The 21,643-nt window shown below is 39.6% G+C and overlaps 2 protein-coding genes across 4 annotated transcripts; one reads left to right on the top strand and one right to left on the bottom strand.

Moving 5' to 3' along the window:
* The first annotated feature begins 203 nt into the window (after window positions 1–203).
* Window positions 204–7,529, top strand: LOC120731290 (E3 ubiquitin-protein ligase TRIM21-like). 3 transcript variants are annotated; one of them, XM_040028267.1, is made up of 5 exons: window positions 204–4,452; window positions 4,648–4,710; window positions 4,920–5,019; window positions 5,515–5,630; window positions 5,709–7,529. In XM_040028267.1, the coding sequence occupies exons 4-5, from the start codon at window positions 5,588–5,590 to the stop codon at window positions 6,638–6,640; spliced, it is 975 nt and encodes a 324-aa protein (XP_039884201.1). In that variant the 5' UTR covers window positions 204–4,452; window positions 4,648–4,710; window positions 4,920–5,019; window positions 5,515–5,587; the 3' UTR covers window positions 6,641–7,529. The 3 variants fall into 3 exon arrangements, with proteins under 3 accessions (XP_039884201.1, XP_039884202.1, XP_039884203.1); XM_040028268.1 differs by having other exon boundaries at window positions 4,613–4,710; XM_040028269.1 differs by lacking the exon at window positions 5,515–5,630.
* A 7,365-nt stretch (window positions 7,530–14,894) lies between these two features.
* Window positions 14,895–15,863, bottom strand: LOC120731313 (olfactory receptor 10A6-like). The gene has a single exon (XM_040028291.1). It carries the CDS (start codon window positions 15,861–15,863, stop codon window positions 14,940–14,942), a length of 924 nt encoding a protein of 307 aa, XP_039884225.1. The 3' UTR covers window positions 14,895–14,939.
* Window positions 15,864–21,643: the final 5,780 nt, after the last annotated feature.

The following is a 21,643-nucleotide window of genomic DNA, read 5'->3' as shown; positions in this document are numbered from 1 at the left end:
GATCTCCCGTTGGAGAGCCGCGAGCCTCCCCATGATGGTATCAAACTTCTGTTCCATGGTGTTGTCATTCTTTTGATTCTGAGACCTCACAGCTGCAGTGATCCGTTCCGCGATGTCTTCCAACTGTCGCTCAAGGGTCCCATTTTGAGCAGGCCTCTCTCTGATGTATCCCCCCATACGCTCAACGTATGGGGGGATACATACAAGCGTCTCCAAGGTGTTGACCATATTATGTTCGTTGTGAGAGGTCGCGCCTGTGTCACTAAACCTGACAAGCGAGCTCTCACTCCTGGCTGAAGACAAGGAATGCAGTTCCAAAGAGCAATAACATGGCAGTTAAAGAGAGACAGTGGAGAATGCAGGACAAAGCGGAAAGAGAACTGCCTGGGTTTGGACTGTTGAAGTGAGAGAGGACAACGGAGTGAGAGGAGTAGGTGAGAACACAGAGGAATGCTGTTATTTAATGTGGGAAATCAAAATTTGGGTTAGCAAACCTGGAAAAAAGAAAACTGACTGCTTAAGTGGGAAAATTGTGAAGGAGTCTGAAACACTGCAAAAAGAAACATATACAAAATCACACACGAACAGAAAATGTATTAACCTTACTAACACTTCCAAAAACAAGAGAGCTGAAGATTAGACAGCATCTTGAGCATGTGAGTCTGTTTATCATGTTGTCCAAGTCGCTTAGTGTGATGAAAAAGTGATACAAAGACCATCGGACTAATAGCAAAGTAGTTAAAAAATGATCCGATTATAGCAGAGAAATGTGTAGGAAAGGCAGCTTTGAGAACATGCCCTGGTGGATCTGCAGCTCCACTGCACAGACATCGATTTAACCTGACTAATAACACACACACATGCAATGAAAATCAGCTTACTATCTTTCATCAGTGTTAAAATAGTGTGAATTTAACACACTTAAACCCTGAACTTGAGGAATAACTCAGGGAAGTTCCATGACAATAGAGTGATTTTTGTGAAAAGGAAAAAGTGATTAAAGCTTAAAGTAGTTTTTAGAATAGTGAATTAGAAGTGTTCTTGTACAGATTGATCAAAACAAGTGATTACTGTAGAAAGAAAATAAAAATAATTCAATAATGTGGTAATGTTTAAATATGCATTTCTCTTGTCACGGCAACTTCTTGAGATATGACTCAGTATGCAAATTAGTTGAATGACTGGGGACAGGAAAAGAAAAGAAGAACTTGGGTTTCCTGTCTGACTGTATGAGTGAAGCTTGCACTGAAAGAGACACTGTGACTGGGTGAGAACAAAGGCTTGGTAACATACAGGATAATTAAATAAAGTGGTCAGTGCAGTAGTCTAAGTGCAGTAGTCCAGATTTGGAAAAGAAATTTAGAATTTAGTGATGATAGATTGTTATAACGTCTTTAGAGAGTGCTTAATGAGAATATCAATGGTGTGCAAAACTGTGTGGCTTTTAACAAGATTTTCTGTGTATTTAGCAGGTGAAATTATGTCAGTTGACCTCAGACTGTCAGTCGCTGAAGAACCTGAGGCAAAACTTTTCTGTGATTAAGATTTTTGGGGTTGTTGTTTTAGTGATGGGTTGATTCTGACAGTTAGGTTTGGGCTGTTTTCTTATTTTAATAGAGGGAGTTTTATTAATCATGGACGTGGGTAGAACTGGGCCCTTTAAAATTGTAACAGTACACTTAAGAGAAAACCTGTCAGGTGATTTTGTTTTGTGCTTTGATGAGCTACTAATCAGCTCTCTTTTTCTCATTTTTGTGCTAAGCAGGCCTGCAGGAGTGAATTAACAGCGCTGTAAAAATTTTTCGGGAGAACAAACATAAGGTGAGCTTTTCCAGATTACAATGGGCTGAGGAAAAGGCTACCTGTGGGGACCTGATCAGGTTGTAAGTCCCCGTCTAAAAGGATTGCAGCGAGTCAATCCAGTCCAAGAGCATAAAGAACTCTTTTCCTAAAAAACAAAACAACATAAAACAAATGAATGAGCTCATGTTGCTGAGGGTGGAGAATGTGATTATTTGCGCGGGAGTCTCCACTATTAGCAATATCTGGTGTGAATGCGTATGAGCGAATGTGTGTGACTGGACTGTGATGGACTGACGATGTGGACTAAAGGTTGGACTGACTGGACACTGAGATAAAAACTGGACCAAGGGTAGGATGAATAAATGCTGACAAACAATTCACCACGCTGGCAAGAGAAGGGGGATGCTTTGCTTTGCTTTGTTTTGCTTTTGCCATGAGCAGGAGGAGCGGAAGACTTAATTCTGGAGCTGCTAATTTTAGGTTGTTGATGTTTGCTTGAAGAAAATTCTGTTTTGTTGACTGGGTTTAGATTATATCACATTATATTGTTGGGAGAATGTCAAATGCTAAAGGGGAGGAAATTTTTGATATTACTCATGTTACCATTAACCAAAGCAGGCCACTGTAGAAGACAATTAAATTTTATAGAGGAAAATAGTCAGAACAAAGCAAAATTTACGATATACATAGGGGAATGGTAGACTTCTTACATTAAAACAAAAACAAAAACAGTTATGGAATAACAAACACTGGTCCAAGAGACTGAGGTTTTCTTCGTTTAAAACAGTAAATTATTAAAAGAGCACAATCGGTAAGGGTATGTGATACTAGCTGGTACTGGAGGAAAACAGGAGCAAAGTAAAGAGAGAAAACATATTTTGGTTAGCTCTGATAAAGTCAAAATTAAAAGAAGTACCATTACATTCAGAGGAGCAACATGAAATTAAAATGTGAAATTTTGTATGAAGAACATGACTGATAACTGCTCTGTCTTAAGTTTTGTTTCTTATGGCACAGATTGGATCATAAGTGGGGAAAACTGAGTTTCAAAGGTAAAGTTCATGTTAATACACAGGTTTTGTTTCTAGGCAGTTCCGAGGATGCAGGCTCTGGGTGGAGCCAGGAGTTAAAAAGGTTTAACATGATAATTAAACTGATTTTATTACTTAACACAGGTTTGCAAGTGGACTTGCAACGCGATATCATAGCGTGGCTCAAGCACGTTCATCATAGTTTAAACCCCTTGTTTTGCAAAATGGAATATGACCTCCCGTCTGCAGCTAAACACCCCAGTAGCTTTTGTAATAGCTTTAGCCCGGTCGGACTGGGCAGCAAAGGGCTGCTTAAATGCCGAAAACGCCTCTGCTCCTCCACCTGGACCGCTAGCACTGACCATAACTACCGCTTGACAGACTGACCACGCGCACCATACACATACTTTTTTTTTCTTTTTCGAATCTTCGGATCACGTGCGTGCCGAACCGTGGAGTGGGATTGGTTCGGATTTCGGATCAACCGTGATCCGTTGCACCTCTAATATCTGAGGTGCTTCTGCGCTACCACAGGGACACGACTTCATCAAACCTCTTTAGCAGTTTTTAAAGGCTCTGACTTTTTAAATAAAGGCTGAAATATCTCCATCATTGAATCCTGTTATTGCACAAAACAAACATGTATAACTTAAGACATCTAGCAGTAACATATGGTCAACTTATGCTATGCAGGTAGTGCTGCTTCTCTGTGAGGATGCGTCTGTGTGCGTTTGGTCTTCTTACATTTGAGGTAGTAGTGACACAAACATTTGAAAAATTATGGCTTTAAGTGAGCAGAAAGGATGTTATGTGTAGTTTTATACATTTGTACGCAGAGAAAGTTTAATGAAAGAGAAAATTATCAGATTCGTGAAGATGAACTTAATAAATTGTGTGTAACTGATCAGTGTTTATTTGGGTTTGGATGTATACATTTGTAAAAGAAGTTTTGCATGTGCTCAAATTGCTTTGCATTTATGTGTGGATTTAAGCATGTTTGAGAGTCCTCTAAAGTTAAACACACATCACTGCAGTCATTTGTCTTAGTTTACACTCATACGTATTTGTAACACTGTTGAGACAAATTTTGCTATAAAAAAAATTCCAGGTTTAGTGTTTCTAAGGTCTTTGTGCTCTCCAACATCTCGTTTAAAGATATGAGGAAATGATTAGTTGCACAAATCATGAGAGAATCTGTTTGGTTTCTTGACATGATGGTGCAGCTTTGGAGCTGAACAACATTTGAGAAGTCAAAACAAACAGAAAATGTGACAGCAAAAATTTCCCTTCACGTTTGAAAAACAACCCAAACAAAGCTGCTCAACATGACTGAAATATCAAAGGAACACATGAAGTCAGATCTGTGTGAGAGGCAGAAACTCACATGCATAAGAAAACATCTGAATGTTTCCTGGCTGATAATCACATTAAAAGTCTCTGCTTAGCCACCAGCTCTCACCTGCTGACAGAGGCAGAACACCTGAAAAACCAGAACTTCAGGATCAGAATTCGAAAAGTGAAACTGAAAGAACTTTAAAATCTGTTTCTTTTAAACAAGAATCAAACTGAGCTCATCCAGCCGTTCTCAACAGCACAGTAGAGATTCTGTCCAACACTGGTGAGTACAGACGATCAAGATCACACTGTTTTAAAATCCAGATGTTCAGTCTCATCTCTTTATGACTTAGAATACTTCTGCATCAACACAGGATTACGGACTAGGAGTAAAAACAAACAAATATAAAGACAGTAAATGAAAGTAAATTTTTGTTTCACAGCAGTTTCACTGCGGAAAATCTGTTTCTCCTCAAAGGAACCATAAACTGAGCTCATCCAGCCTTTCTGAGCAGCACAGCAGAGCTTCTGTCCAACACTGGTGAGTACAGACGATCACAATCACACTGTTTTAAATTTAAACTCTCTCTGTGTCAGGAAAAATAACTGTAACACTGCTGCAGCTGGTGTGTTTCACATTTTTTCTAAATGATGACATAAGAGCTGATTTAATATCAGCACTGATCAGATTACATTTGTTGTACAGAGAAAAATAAGTTTACATTTAAAACCTTTCATCTCTAATGTCAGGGTCTGAAGAGCTCACTGCTTTGTGCCTGACACACCTGCAGGGAGAGGCGGAGATTCAGCTGAGTCTATCAGGTTTTCCTCAACAACACAACAAACAGCAGTGAGTGCAGCTGATCACGTTCATGTTTCAATGCTCTGTTCATGTCATGCTGACTCTTTTTGTTAGAGCCATCGTCTCCAAGCTTCTTCTTGTACATCGTCACCACAGCCATTTTCATCCTTTTGGCAAAATGCTCCACCATCTGTCCTTCCTCGTTTCTCTCATTAACACCATACCTGCCCAACACCTGATAACCTCTGCCTCCTTCACCTACATGTCAATTAAAGTCTGCTCTAAACACCACTCTCCTCCCCACTGAGGACACTCTCTGCCACTTTATCCAAGTTACTCCAGAATGTCTCTAACTGACATCGAACCTGCGTGGCACTCACGCTGACAACATTCAATGGATTGGATTTATATAGCGCTTTTTCAAGGCACCCAAAGCGCTTTACAATGCCACTATTCATTCACTCTCGCATTCACACACTGGTCCACACTTCAACATCACCCATTTGATTTCTTGTTTCAAACTAATGATCCTGTCTAACACAGATGGCTGGTATTGTCCTCATATGGATCTAAGAGTAAAAAAACCCTGTGAAACTGAGTGTTGGTCGTGTTTAACATGACCATCCACCACCGGAAGAGGAGACATGAGACAGAAGGAAGTAAAAGCAGAACAAGTCCACTTTAAATATGAGTAAAACTGAATTGTGCATAAAATAATTTCATTTTCTTTCTTTCAGACATGTCTGCTGCCAGCTGTCTTCAATCTGAAGATCGGTTTCTGTGCTCCATCTGTCTGGATCTCTTCACTGATCCAGTCTCCACACCATGTGGACACAACTTCTGCAAAAACTGCATCAGTCAACACTGGGATATCAGTGAGAGGTGTCAGTGTCCTGTGTGTAAAAAGGTGTTTGAGATCAGACATGAGCTGGGGGAAATCTCTGAGCTGATGAAGAGAAGCTCTGAGGTGGAGCAGCTCTCACTCTCTAAAGATCACCTCCACCTCATTCAAAGCTTCTCATGCCTACAAGTTGCTCCAACCAGCAATGACTGGACAGAGGTCATTATCTATCCACTATCATATGAGCTGTTTGAGGCTGAGCTGAAGAGGGTCCAGCAGTATGCAGTGGATATGACTCTTGATCCTGATACAGCACATCCGAAACTCATCCTGTCTGATGATGGAAAACAGGTACACTGTGGTGATAGAAGGAAGCAACATCCAGACAACCCAGAGACATTTTTTAAAGGTGTTTGTGTTTTAGCAAGGCAGAGTCTCTCTTCAGGCAGATTATACTTTGAAATTCAGGTTAAAGAAAAGACCAAATGGTTTTTAGGGGTGGTCAGAGAGTCAATCAACAGGAAGGAAGACCCCAATCCGAGTCCTGCGAATGGTTACTGGACAGTAATTTTAGGTAAAAATAGTTTTATAGCTCTTGACAACCTTCCAGTCCATCTTCCTCTTCACCGTCCTGAGAAGGTGGGAGTGTTTGTGGATTATGAGGAGGGTCTGGTCTCCTTTTATGACGTAGATCACGCAGCTCTTATCTACTCCTTTACTGGCTGCTCCTTTACCGAGAAACTCTACCCATTCTTCTGTCCCGGTAATAATGATGATGGTAACAACTCTGCGCCACTGATCATCTGTCCTGTCAATCAGCCAGTCTGATCTTTTTACATGAGGAAATTGGATCAATTATAGGTTAAGCTCATTATTTTAACTAACACAAAGAAGAAGTCCTATAAACAGAACTTGGCAAACTGCACCTTCTGAAGATTATGAGATTCACTCAGAAGCTGCAGAAGTTCAACGTTAGTTGATTTCTATTTATTTTTTAATCTGTTTACAAGTTGAAGAAAATGATCCATTTGAGGAAATCCAGTGTGAGTAAATAGAAACTCTCCTTTTCTTTTTCTTTTTTCAATGTTTAAAGGTACACGTATGAGTACAAATGTTAACATTGTATTATTTTAATTGACCTGGTGTTATATCAATATCAAAGTCAGGATGGAGACACTGTTCCTCTGTTCTACTACAACACACTTGTTCATAATCACATAAATATAAATCTGAACTTTTATCGTCTCCTTTGATGATCATCAGCTGCTGAACTTTAGTCATCTTACCTCTGAAGTAACAGGAGTATGAGCTGCTGTTTTGAATCAATAATATTATTTTAACTATCATACACGTTATAAATGCATTTGTACCATCATTTTTATGTTTAGTTTCAAGACTGCGATACTTGATCAGCACACAATGACACCCACGGCCCACGAACACCTTCAACTCGTCCTTTTTCCTTCTCAACCCTGTCCTTCGTTCATGATGCTAATGTAAAGTTGTGGTACTGGTACTTAAACATTTAGCTAGCTAAGTCTTAAATCATTACTCTTTCTCTCTGGTGTTCAGCCTAAATGTAAATGTTAATGCAGCAGTTGGAGTAAAAATCCAGCAGAGGGCGCTCTGAGCCAGGGCAGCACTGTCACTGCTGCTGTGCATTATTTAAACCATTAAACTCATGCGTGTATTTGATTAATGATTATTCAGGTCATCAGAGCCGTTACTGTGTTTCACTCTGAATAAGATGATGCCCTCTAAATTAAAAGCATAATAAAGTTTAAAATGCAGAGGGAAGCCCGACCTGCTCTCTGTTTTCAGACATTAGTTTTGTTTTAGTGGAGAATAATGAAATAGTTGCTGTAGTTCTTTTCTGCTGTTGCTGTTAGCGCTCTCATTTCTCACTGAGGCCCTGACTGTTAAATACACTGAATGAAATAGCACCTCAGTAAATACTGTGTGTATAATAAGTGGTGAAACGCAGTACTGTCTGAGAGTCGATGCTGAGTTTGTCTCAAAGCTGTTTCAGCTAATTTTAAATGCTGTCATCGATGTTCTGACACCCCGAAAGATGAAAACCAAACCAATAACTCTGTTAATCTCTTATTGTGTAAAACTTAATTAATAAAATATTTCCACATGATCTAATTCAGTTTCTCTTGTTTTTTTTGTTTTTTTTCTCAAATCTCTTTATTTGGTTTTCCAGTGTTCTTTATCATAAAGGCAATTAAGATTCAAATATAAATGATTACATATATACAATAGAAATTAAACAAAGTAAAAAAAAAATAAAAAGGCAACAACAAACAACATTGGACAGAGGATGCTATTTATCGAACTAACAATGAGGCTCAGTGACCATTTATATCTGTACAGTATTGAAGAAATCTATAAAAGGTTGCCAGGTTGAATGGAATTCCTCCAACCTCCCCTTTAGTAGGAGTTTAATTCTTTCCAGCTGCAAGTGTCTCAATACATCTTGTATTAACGCTGATGTGGTAGGAGGCACCTTTTGTTTCCAATTTAGTAGAATCAAACGGCGTGCCAGCAGCGTCACAAAACGTATCACATTATTTTGGGTGGCTGATAGATCTACAACAACCGGCTTCACTCTAAATAAAGCACAGATTGGGTCTGGCTTAAGTGTTTTTTTTAGAATTTTAGACAAGATATGAAAGACATTATTCCAATATGTTGTTATACAGGGACAATTCCAAAAAATATGCGCCAGTGAAGCAGGTTGCTGTTTACATCTTTCGCACGACGAGTTTACATTGGGGAACATTTTTGACAGTTTCAACTTTGATAAATGGAGTCTATGTAACACTTTAAACTGTAAGAGTCCATGACGAATGCAAACAGAGGAAGAGTGTACATTTTCCTGGGCTTTTGTCCATTGATTGTCTGTAATTCTCGTACCAAGGTCACACTGCCAGGCCTCTTTCAGGTAGTCCAGTGCGACAGTTCCCTCCAGTTGTGACAAGGCGTTGTGAATTTTTGTTATTAGTCCTTTCTTGAGTGGATCAAACTGAAATAAGTTATCTAAGGCAGAGTCTGGGGGCCGACCTGGAAAAGACGGAAAAAGCTTCCTTACAAAGCTTCTGATCTGTAAGTATTTGAAAAAGTCATTACTGTGCAAGTCAAATTTTTCTTGCAGTTGCCGGAATGTGGGAAAAACCTTGTTGATGAATAAATCCTTTATTGAGTGCAGCCCCTTGTGGTTCCATTGGAGAAATGAAATGTTTGAAAGTGATGGTGTGAATGATGCGTTGTTCATGAGTGGAGTTAGTATGGAAGCTTCCTTCCACCCGAAATGTTTCCTTATCTGTGTCCAGATTTTAATTGTATGAGAGACTACAGGATTTTTAAAGTCATGTTTAGGGATAGGGAGAGCTGAATAGATCATAGCTTCTAATGAGGAGGGGTAGCAGCTTTCATTCTCCATCGTTGTCCAGTCGGCCCCCTTAGTCCGCAACCAAAACGACATGGAACGAACATTACATGACCAATAATACAGACGGAAGCATGGTAACCCCATCCCTCCCTGACATGTCGGTCTCTGTAGGTAGCTTTTCTTGATCCTTGGATTCTTTCTGTTCCATATGAAATAGGATATTAAGGAGTCTAATTTATTAAAAAAGGCTTTATTAATCACAATAGGGATACACTGAAATAAAAATAAGAATTTGGGAAGAATATTCATTCTAACAATGTTTATCCTCCCTGCTAGTGAAATTGGTAGATTAATCCATTTGTCTATGTTATTTTTGGTTTCACCATATAGTTTAGAGAGATTGTGTTTAAATAAACCATAATAATCCTGAGTGATATTTATTCCAAGATATTGGAACTGATTAGAAACCCGAAATGGCAAGGTATTGAAACAACTTGGGTTACCTATTGCTTTAGAGTTGACTGGGAATAGCACACTTTTAGATAAATTCAATTTGTATCCTGACACTTCTCCAAAATTCTGCAAAATTTCCATGATGACTGGGACTGAGTTTGCAGGGTTAGAAATATACAGTAGTAAATCATCTGCATAAAGCGAGACTTTATGTTCTGCTTTTCCCCTTCTGATCCCTGTATATTCGTCTGTTGAGCGCAGTAGAAGAGCTAAAGGTTCAATAGCCAACGCGAAAAGCAGAGGTGAAAGAGGACAGCCTTGTCTTGTTGAACGATTCAGATCGAAATAGTCGGAGTGGACATTATTTGTTTGTACCGACACTTTTGGTTGGATGTATAGTAATTTAACCAGAGAAATAAATTTAGGGCCAAATCCGAACCTCGACAGGGTCGAGAAGAGATAATCCCACTCGACCCTGTCGAAGGCCTTCTCCGCGTCCAAAGAAAGCAAAATTTCAGGATTAGGATTATGCTTGTCTTGCGTATAGATAATGTTTAAAAGTCTTCTAATATTAAAAAACAGCTGCCTGTCTTTAATGAATCCTGTTTGGTCCCGAGATATAATTGTTGGCAGAACAGTTTCCAGGCGTGTTGCCAAAATCTTTGCAAGTATCTTATTATCTACATTAATTAAGCTGATCGGTCTATATGAAGCCGGGTCTAAAGGATCTTTTTCTTTTTATAGATCAAAGAGATGCTTGCCTGATATAAAGTCGGCGGTAGAGCTTTTTTGTCCAGCGCCTCATTATATACTTCTAGTAACAGGGGTGAGATATGGTCTTTAAAGGCCTTGTAAAATTCCGAAGTATAACCGTCTGGACCTGGAGCTTTAGAGTTCTGTAAATTATCTATTGCTTGCTGTATCTCTTGTATAGTTATGGATTTTTCGAGTTGTTCTACTTTGTCTGGGTTGATCACAGGTACACTAAACTTGTTAAAGAACATCTCAAATAGTGCGGGGTTCTTTTTTGATTCTGAGGCGTATAAGTCTACATAGAAACTTCTGAATATACTATTTATCTCCTTTGGGTCCCTCGTTGTTTGTCCCGTAATGGTGCGAATTTCTGTGATCAACCTTGTTGCTGCTTGTCTCTTGATTTGTTGTGCTAGAACTTTACCCATCCTTTCCCCCTGTTCATAATATTTATATTTTGCCCTGGTTAGAAGCTTGACTGTTCTTGCGGTATACATCAATTCTAAATCAGCTTGCAGGGACAGTTTCTTCTTGTGCAAGACTGTTGAGGGCCGCGCTGTGTGTTGTCTATCTACTTCCTGTATCTTGTCTTTTATACGTCTCTCTTCTTCTCTTCGTTGTTTATTCATTAGACTCTTCCGCGAAATTAACTGCCCCCGAATGTACGCTTTTAGTGCTTCCCACAAGGTAGACTTGGTAATATCTGGAGTGTTGTTAATTGACAGGTAGAAATCAATTTGGTTCTTAATGTCTTCTATCCCCTGTTTATTTGATAATAAACTATTATCAAATCTCCATATCTTTGTTGTGTGATTGAACCCGAGGGCTAGTTGCAAAAGGAGAGGGCTGTGATCCGACAACATTATTGTACCATATTCACAGTGCTTTACTGATGCTAGAAATTTAGAATCGATTAAAAAAAAAGTCTATCCTGGTATATGTCTGGTGGACCGGAGAATAGAATGAATATTGTCGCACATTAGAATTCTGAACTCTCCACGGATCAATTATTCCATAATTTCCCATAAATTCCTGGATGGCCTTTGCCGATTTAGATATTTTGGCAGGTTTACTCGATGATCTATCAAGGCTAGTATTTAACACAAAGTTAAAATCACCTCCTATGATTAATTGATGAGTATCGATATCCGGAAGCTTTGATATTATTGACCGTATAAATTGCTCATCATCCACATTCGGAGCGTAAATATTTACTAACATAACTAAATGACCATAAAGTTTGCCAGTTACAATAACATACCTACCCTGAGTGTCTGGTAGTATTTTTGCTGCTGTAAATGGTACTGATTTTTTGATCAGTATGGCTGTGCCTCTGCTTCCAGCATTAAACGTAGAGTGAAATATTTGTTCTATCCATTTGCATCGTAATCTGTTGTGATCTTGTACTTTTAGATGCGTTTCTTGCAAAAAGATTATATCCGCGTTTACTTTTTTTAAGTGAGCTAAAATGTTTCCTCGTTTCACTGGTCCCCTGAGTCCCCTACAGTTCCATGTTACAAAGTTGACAAGATTTTGTGGTGCTCTCTCAGTAGAGGTACCAATAGTTATTAACTGTTACTGAGTGGTTGATGGATCTTACTCTGAGCTTTCTAAAAGTGATCCTCTGAAATTCACAACTTTCTTGAACCAAACTAAAGAACAACCTCATGAACTCAAACCGGAACCCTTTCTTCATTTGCAAAGAAAAGAAAAGAAAAGAAAAACAATTTTTGTCCAGCTTTTTACAGGCTGTAGACATCAGACTCACCACTAAACTCCTTAAGATTGTCTATTATTATATGCTATTCCCTCCTGGGTCATGTTTGTAAAGATGTGGCTAAGCGGTAGATGTGGCTGGGCTCTGGATGTGGGTACTGACAAACTTCTCTGCTTCGCGCGGATCTGTGAATGAGTGCTTAGCGTTGTTCACCGTTATAGTCAGCTTCGCGGGGTAGTACAGACTGTATGGGACGCCAGCATTCCGCAGTTTCCCTTTCACGGGGTTGAATGACGCTCGAAGTTTGCTGACCTCAGGATTCATGTCCGGGAAGATGTGTACAGGTGATCCTTTGTAGAAGAGGCGGCCTTTTTCCCTGGACAATCGTAAAATCTTCTCTCTGTCGGTGTAGTAGTGCAGGCGGACTATCGTGGCTCTTGGGCGCTCCCCTGTCCGTGGTTTCGGGGCGAGGGTTCTGTGGGCTCGGTCTATCATGATAAGCGAATCATCATTTTCTTTCCCGAGCACTTCTGAGAAAAATTCTGCCATGAAACGGCTGGAGTTTCCCCCCTCTGCGTCCTCATTAATGCCCACCACACGCAGATTGTTTCTGCGGCTTCTATTTTCTAAATCCAGGCATTTGTCGTGTAGCTTGTTGTAATCTTTCTTTAGGGTTTCGTGATCTTTCTCCAAGGCTGTTAACCTGTCTGTAGTGTCGCAGAGGGCCCGCTCCATGTCCTTCTGTATACTTGTTGTTTCTGCATGAGTTTCGTGCAGTGCCTCTATTTTCTGTGATAGCTCATGTCGAAGCTTATTGGTGTCTGCTTTAGCTTCTTCCCTTAGCGAGGAAATGTCCTCACGTAAGTTTTCATGCATATTATCTATCTGCGTCTTAATATCGTTCATCATACCGTCTCGGTAGGCTTGCAATTCGCTCCGAAGGATCCTCACGGAGATTGGCGAGTTCTCGTCCGCCATGTCGTGTTGTGGCTCTTCGCCGCCAGATGTAGCAGAAGCTGACGACAAAGTTTTTTGCGTGTATTTCCGATTACTCTTCATGACTCGCTTTGGTCAGGAGGAGTTTGTACAGTTGAATCTTGGTCCAAATCAAAGTCAATATGTGTCCCAGGAGGTTTGGATAATCAAAAATCTTAGCGGAGCTGCCTTTCGCTGCTACTTACTCCATCGGCCGGAAGCGGAAGCCAGAAATCTAGCTTTTGAACATATTCCAACCCCCCAAAAAAGACAAATTATGGAATTTTCTGCAACTGAATATTTCATTAATTTTGGTTGGTCTTCCTTTGAGTTTGGCCTCATTGGCTCAGTGGGCATTATAACCTACAACTCTTGCACCAATTTTGAACATAACAATGAAGCTGAAAAAATGTAGTTGTTCACCAGCATCGCAATTCCATTACTTTTTATCATGGCTTACCTTGGTGTGGTTTGCAAAGTGCTTCAGAAAGATGAGGAAATCTGTTTCTCACACCCATCCTGATTTATTTCCACTACCAGTACTTCCAACTGGCCCATCTCTGACACAGTGGTCTGCATAATGTATGTGTGGGAACACAAACAGTGGAGGAATTGTGTTGCCAATGGCATTAACCGCATATACAAATGCGACCAGTGAACCTCTCTCTGCTGATGTCGTTGCCCTAACTTGTTTAATATAAGTTAAAGTAATAGTGTGGTAAGTTGTAACATCTGCATTATTGTTACAACTAACCCAGACTCCTATAGCCATGAACTAGCTAACATTACAGCCAACGGCTAAAACATTAGCACTAAAGACCTACACAGAATATATCCCCATAGACATACAAATAACGTAATTTAAGTTTGATGAGTTTAACTTCAAAGCAGATAATGCTATTACAAATTGAAATAAAGTAGAAAAACTTACTTTTTGGCATACAAATTACTTTTTTTCATGTTAAATTGTCTGTGTTTGACAAAATGTGCTGATTTTTCACATGTGATAGCAGAACTGAATTGGGCATGCACAGGATGAGTCACATCATTTGAAACTTAGCCCTGATTGGAGAAATTGGAAGTGTTACAACTGACCCACGTTACAACTATCCCCGGTCTCCCCTAAGCACATTTACCATTATGTCCATGTTGTAGCACATAGAAATGTTTAGTTAATACTTGCGGACATACATCTTATGCCTTTGTGTAACTGTGGCTTCGCTTTTGTTGCTGACCAGGTCATTTTAACATCATTTTGACATATTTTTGTGTCACTGTTGAGCTGATGTGATTAGATCCCAAATCCACAACCCAAGCCCGACACACAAGCGCAGTGTTCGTGTTAAAGTTGTTGTGTGCCTTATGGGGATACTGCTTACATATTGTTATGTCTATATCAAGCTTTTAACCTTATACATTTTTTTCAACATTCGTAAGCTTAGAGATTATTTGTAAAGAGGATCAAAAGCTATTGTGAAATGAAAACCTCCAAGCCTTGCAATGGAAAAATGCTTCTTACCTTACTTGTCAAGGGCGTAGAGGGTTAAACTGGGAAATTGGTCTAAATGAATTTATTACAAATAAATTGAAATGAGGAAAAAATCGTTGTATTAACACCCATGCATTTAATACAGTATTTTGTTTGCGAGCATAACACTCAGCCCAGTAAAGTGTGGAAACATGAGATGCACCAAATGACACAGGCCTACTGTAAATAGAAATATATGACATCAACAGATTTTCTTTTCTTTATGTTTACAGACTATAACATGATTGTGGATAGTTACTCTCCCACAGAGCAGAGATTCCGTAGAAAAGTCTCTTGGTGAACAAAGCTATTGTTTTTTCTTAAACAAAAGCTTTTTACATGATTGCCTTATCTTGGGCAAATTAAATCCATAGAGAAATGGAGTCAGCATTGGTTGACAGATGAAAAGATAAATAGATAAAATTATATGGATTTGTACACGAGCAACTATAACGCTGGAATCAATAGACTGAAAAACTGAGCCAACAAACAGGTTTGACACAGAGACGATCTGAGGGACGCAAGTAGTCACGGCTTTCTGCTTGTTTTCTGTGGATGTTTTTCGACAAACTGCCAAAATCTTCACATAAGACACTGAGATGAGAGTGAATGGTATGAAAATGCTCACAAAGAGAAAGAATATATCAGATAAAAAGCTATGGACTGAAACGAAACATGAAAGTCTAAGTATTAATCTGTGGTTACAATACACATTTTCAATAATAGTTCCACAAAACTTCAAATTGAAGATAAATGAGAATGATAGTATTACACTAAGGAATGAATATATCCACATGAAGAGAATCATGAAAAACACTCTCTCTGTGTTCATAATGACATTGTAGCGTAATGGATGACAGATTGAAATATATCTGTCATAGGCCATGGCTGCTAAACTCCAAAACTCAGCAGGTGCACTTGTGTACAAACAACACATCTGCAGAAAACACCACGGCAGGGTCACTTCATGGCTGTCTGAAAACATCTGTGAGAGCAAAAGCGGATACAGCGATGTGCTGACGTTTATCTCGTTCACACATAAGTTACAAAGCAGTATATACATTGGTTCATGGAGCCTTTTGTCTACACGTATGACCACAATAAGGACTGTGTTGGCTACACATATAGAGAGGTACCAGAACAATATTATTACAAAATACAGGTACTTTAACTCCCCAACATTTTCATAAGCAGCCAGCACAAATGACACAATCTCACTGGAGTTTTCCATTTTCTACACAATATCCCACAGTGAAGAAGACAATTTAATAATAATGTTATGGATTATCCTTTATTGATAATATTTTTATCAATAGTCTTTTAATATATAAGAACGAAAACCAGCTGAGCAAATTCTCTGTTATACTGTTTAAATAATGTATTACAAATAATTGTTACATCATTATGCCACATTTCTTCTTAGAATGTGTGTCACTTGTAATAGAATGTGCACATTAGCAATCAACAAACAATTTTACAATATCCCATGGTAAAATTTATAGTTCAGTAATAATGTTAAGAATGATCCTTGTAGAGTATTTCAGGTTTCCTTTAATTCTATTCTTTAAAAACTGTTTTACAGATGGATGTTACCTCATTATCACATATTTTTTTCTCAGCCACCTGTTAATAAATGAGCACATTAGTGATCAAAGAACAAACAGCAAACAGTTTTATACAACTTTAAAACCTAATTTTTCATCAGATGTAAACACATAACATTATACTCAACTGCTTCCCTCCAAGCTAAATGATACAAAAGCATGTGTTAATACTTATAGCTGCTGCAAAAAGGAGGAGAAATGAAGTGGGGTGGGGCTGAACTTGAGGATTAGGTTAGAGTTAATGAAATTCTTTTCTTTGACAAACATTTCTGACAGTTTTGTTTAAGTATTCTGCATCGAAAAATAATAAAAATCAAGATACACATTTCATCAGGTACCACAACTTTTCAGAACTGTAGAGTAAGATAACCTTTGTGAAATTCAAATTTCCCCACAAAACGTTTGTTAAAGGTTTCAGAACTGAATTTAAATTTATTTGGGTAAAACATCAAACATAGTAATAAAACATTAAACGTAGTAATTTGAATTTCAGATTGATTTTATGAAGAATTCATTTTTGGCAGGATCAATTTCAACAGTTTTTTTTAGACCCTTTCTTTTTTCTTTTTGTACACCCACTTATGAGGTGGGAGTGTATGTTTCATATTGTTTTATGTTCTTCAAAAAGAAAACGGCATATTGTTCAATTTGTCTTTTGTAAAAATGGATGCAGAAAAAAAACAATTTTTCAACAGCTTTGTCATTGTTCGTGGGAGCAGCTGAGGGGTATTGTATTTGTCATTAGGATGGCTCCTTGCAAAAAATAAAAATAAAAAAATTTAGTTTTACTTACTCCCCTGTGATTGGTTTGATTGTTTTCACCTGTGTCTCATTCCTCTGGCTGTCTTCACTTTCTTGAACCCTATGTGTATAAATAGTCAATATAATGGACTATTTATACACATAGTCCATTTAATGGATTAGTTATACACTTCCAATTAAATTATGTCATACTGTCTGTCTACCTTCTCAATGTATTCCTAGTTTTGCCTGGATTCCTGTAAAGGATTTGTTTGTTTTTACTTTGGAATTTATATTTGATCTAATTCGTGATTTCTTTCTGGGGGCATTCTGCTTTTGAGTTCTCATGGCTACACATGGCCGTTGCAGTCATGGGTAAACTACTGAGAAAAGAATCAGTAAAATCAATAATGATATTGAAAATGTTTGATTAAAAGCAAAAAAAAACCCCAAACTCTTAATGGCCTTAAAAAACAAAAAAGGATGGTTCCCTGGGTATTCTCCTGGGTGGAGCTGCCTGCGTGGCACCTGAGCCCCATCTGCTGTCAGTTACAGGAGGACTATATAAGCCAGTGCTGCCTGCTACTCATTGCCAGTTCATTCTTCCACCTACTGTGGTAACTAGGCCTCATCTACGCTCCACTCTTCCCTCGCCCTTTATTTGTGTTTAACTGTACAGGTCTCCACCATTGTTGGTCAAGTTACTTGAAAAAAGTAATCAGTAACTAATTACTGATTACTTCCCCCAAAAAATAATCCTGTTACTTTACTGATTACTTATTTTCAAAAGTAATTAATTACTTAGTTACTTAGTTACTTTTTAAAAACACAATTTACAACCTGAATAGGTGATAAAGCGATAGATCTTTCAGCCCAATTCTACTTTTTCTGCATAATCCATCATACAAAATGTAATCAAATGGAAAAGTCTCTTTTTAAAACTTGTTTTATTAATTTTAATCTTTTAACTTTATGCATCAAGCAAAAATTTAATTATATGCAACATTCTCTGACTGGAAGAAATTTGTTTAACATTTAAACCTATTTTCTGCACATTCCAGCACATAAAATAAAATATTTTTTTGTGTTTACACTCAGTCTTTCAAATAGATGCAAGTAAAACACAGCAGAAAATAAATAAAATCAAAGACTAGCGGTCCTGTTGCTCTATTTTCACCCGTAAAGCAGGAATGGGGTAGGCGGAGGTTTGCCCGGTCAGTTGAAGAATCCGCGAGTTTCTCTGTGAATTTCACATTACGTCGTAGCGCACTCGGAGCCTGCTTGGAAGTTTAGGGATTTTTTTCCGCTGTAAAAAGAAGTTTTCTTCCCACGCACAGCGGACGCTAATGTTTTTGTCTCTTTTTATGGAACGAGGTGAGGCGCATGCTGCAGGCTGTTAACCCGAGGAAGGCGGCGGGTCCTGATGGTGTGCCAGGTCGAATATTGAGGGATTGTGCAGAACAGCTGGCTGGGATCTTCACCAGGATCTTCAACAAATCCCTCGCACAGGCGACTGTCCCACTCTGCCTGAAGTCCTCCACCATAGTCCCCTTGCCTAAGAAGCCCCACATCACCGGCCTGAATGACTACAGACCGGTGGCACTCACCCCAGTGGTAATGAAATGCTTTGAGAAGCTGGTCCGCAGACACATCACAGCAGCCCTGCCCCGCAGCCTGGATCCACACCAGTTTGCCTACAGAGCAAACCGGTCCACGGAAGACGCTGTAGCCACAGCACTCCATGCTGCATTAACTCACCTGGAAGAGCATGGTAGCTATGTGCGGATGCTCTTCGTGGATTACTGCTCAGCTTTTAACACCATCCTTCCACACAAACTGGTGGCCAAGCTACAAGACCTGGGGCTTCCATACAGCACCTGCATGTGGATCAACAGCTTCCTCTCGGGCCGTAGACAGAGAGTCAGAGTTGGCCATCACACATCCTCAGCCCTGAGTCTCAGCACTGGCTCACCCCAGGGCTGTGTGCTCAGTCCACTGCTCTACTCTCTCTACACACACGACTGCACTCCTCGCCACCACAGCAACATCTTTGTGAAATTTGCAGATGACACCACAGTGGTGGGGCTCATTTCCAAGGGAGACGAGTCTACGTACAGAGACGAGGTGGAGCAGCTGACGTCATGGTGTAAGGCCAATAACCTCCTCCTCAACACTTCAAAAACCAAAGAACTCATAATAGATTTCAGAAGGAAAAAGGCAGAGATCCAACCACTATTCATAAATGGGGACTGTGTAGAAAGGGTGGCAAGCTTCCGCTTCCTGGGAGTCAATATAGAGGAGAACCTTTCCTGGAGTGTGAACACCTCCGAGCTGCTGAAAAAGGCCCAACAGAGACTGTACTTCCTGAGAATTCTCAGGAGGAATAACATCACACAGAAACTGCTGGTGTCCTTCTACAGAGCCACCATTGAGAGTGTTCTAACTTACTGCATATGTATTTGGTACACTAGCTGCACAGGGGCTCAGAGGAAAGCACTCCAAGGGATCATTAACACCGCCCAAAAGATCACTGGCTGCCCTCTCCCCACACTGGAAGTTCTACACAATGCCCACTGTTTTAAAAAGGCCCAAAACATCATAAAAGACACCTCACATCCTGGCCACTCCCTGTTCGAACTGTTGCCCTCAGGCAGACGGTACAGGGCAATCAGAGCAAGGACTAATAGACTCAAACACAGCTGTTATCCAACTGCAATAACACATCTGAATACTACAAAAAAATGTCCATCACGCCACTCTTGTGTTAATCTATGCATGGCCTGAAGCATGTGTGTGGGAATGTATGTGAATGTTTTATTGTTACATCTTATTAGTATTTTAAGTATTCTATCTATTTTATTTATTGAATTTTATTGTTTTATTTATATTTTGATATTGCTAGGGATGATGCAATGATCGGGGACCATTCTTCATTTCGTTGTTCTCGTGACAATGACAATAAAGTTTCTGATTCTGATTCTGAATCAAACTCAAAGTAAGGTCAGTACTTCCACGCTTTAAACGCTGCACGCTCATACTCTCTCCTGCACTCGATATATTATCCATTGTTGATCTGCACACAGCTGTTGTCACGAACGTTGCACTTGCTTACGTCACTGTCATGAGACATTCTTGCAAAAAAATCACGGTTTTAGTATCGCAGTGAGGCAGCGTTCCTACGGGAAAGTAATCTAATTACCATTTTTGCAATAGTAATCCCTTACTTTACTTGGACTCACCACCTGTTGTATGCTCTCCAGCGCTGGCTTCCTTGTTCCACCTCGGTAATCTGCTCACTAGGGAAATCGTCAACCTGTCGCTTTGCCTGCCTCCTGCCAGCCAAGACGCTCTTGGCAACTCAGAGAACCGTTTCTCCTCTCACACTTTCTCTCTGGATTCTCCCACAGAAACCCTACCTGAAGCTTCCCAGTCTGTCCTGCATGTAAGCCAACAGCACCTACTCACCTGCTCCTTTACCTGTCAGTAATTGCTTCTCCTTTTGTTGCAAAGCTCCCATGGTTCCGATCGCGACCTCTATGGACAGCCGTCCCCGTAAGCTGCCTCTGTTTCCACAGGCTCCTGCCAGACACCCTCTCTTCTTTTATGATTAGGCTTAAATCTGTCCTTTTTGATAAGGCTTAAATAAAGGGCTGAATCAGTTTACCTTGAAACCTCTCACTGCAATAGAGCTAGGCTCCTGGGGGCTTCCCATGACACACTGGGCTTTTTTTTTTTTACTCTCTGTTTATACACCACTTAATCATTAATTATTATTCATCTTTGGTGCTCTTCCATTGTGTGTCTTTTGTTCTGTCTCCCTTTACTCACTTCCAACTGGTCATGGCAGATGGCTACCCTTTCTCGAGCCTGGTTCTGCCAGAGGTTTCTTTCTGTTAAAAGGGAGTTTTTCCACCCTTATCACCATTCTTGCTAATTGTTGTCATCTTGTTATTGGGTTTTCTTTGTATTATTGTAGGGTCTTTGTCTTACAATATAGTGCCCCTTTGAGGTGGCTGTAGTGGTGATTTTGTGCTATATAAATAAAGATATAAAAATAAGTAAATAGAAAAACTGAACTGAAAATGTGAGTTTGTCAGAGCATAATATGGGCTGTATAGGCCCAGCTCGCTTTCCTCAGGGCTGCGTTTTTTTTTTTCCTCCACTGCCTTTCATTTACTGTGAGCCCCATCCGCTCTGTGCATTTGCATTTGTTTCTAATGATTGTAGAAACAAATACATAAATAAATTTAAAGGCTGCACATGATACATTTGTCCTAAGTCTGCTTCCGGATGGTAAACAGAATCATGGACCTGAAAGGCATGATTTTTGAAAGTGGTGTGGCACACATTTGAATATAAACACCAGTGAGATCAAGGTGATGACTGTTGATTTTAAGAAGGGGGCTGTAACACACGCTTGTGCTTTATTACCAAGCCGAGTGTTTTAGTGGACAGTTCTTCATTCTCACTGTTGCCTTTACAGGCTGTTGTTACCAATTGGCACACTCAGCGTTTTTGTTTGTGTTTTGTTACACACTACTGTTCTCTCTCAGCTCCTCTTCCCCTCTAGATCCCAGTGTGCTGCTCAAATAGCAGAGATATGATCTGATAATAATCTCCAGCTCCACTGGCCAGCCTCCTGTGGCACTGCCTCTGAACCCGCTGC

Source organism: Simochromis diagramma, unplaced genomic scaffold, assembly GCF_900408965.1.
Source record: "Simochromis diagramma unplaced genomic scaffold, fSimDia1.1 OVJJ01000343.1, whole genome shotgun sequence".
Lineage (NCBI taxonomy): Eukaryota > Metazoa > Chordata > Actinopteri > Cichliformes > Cichlidae > Simochromis > Simochromis diagramma.
The sequence above is the reverse complement of the archived record's forward strand: the minus strand, read 5'-3'. Positions and strand labels throughout refer to the sequence as shown.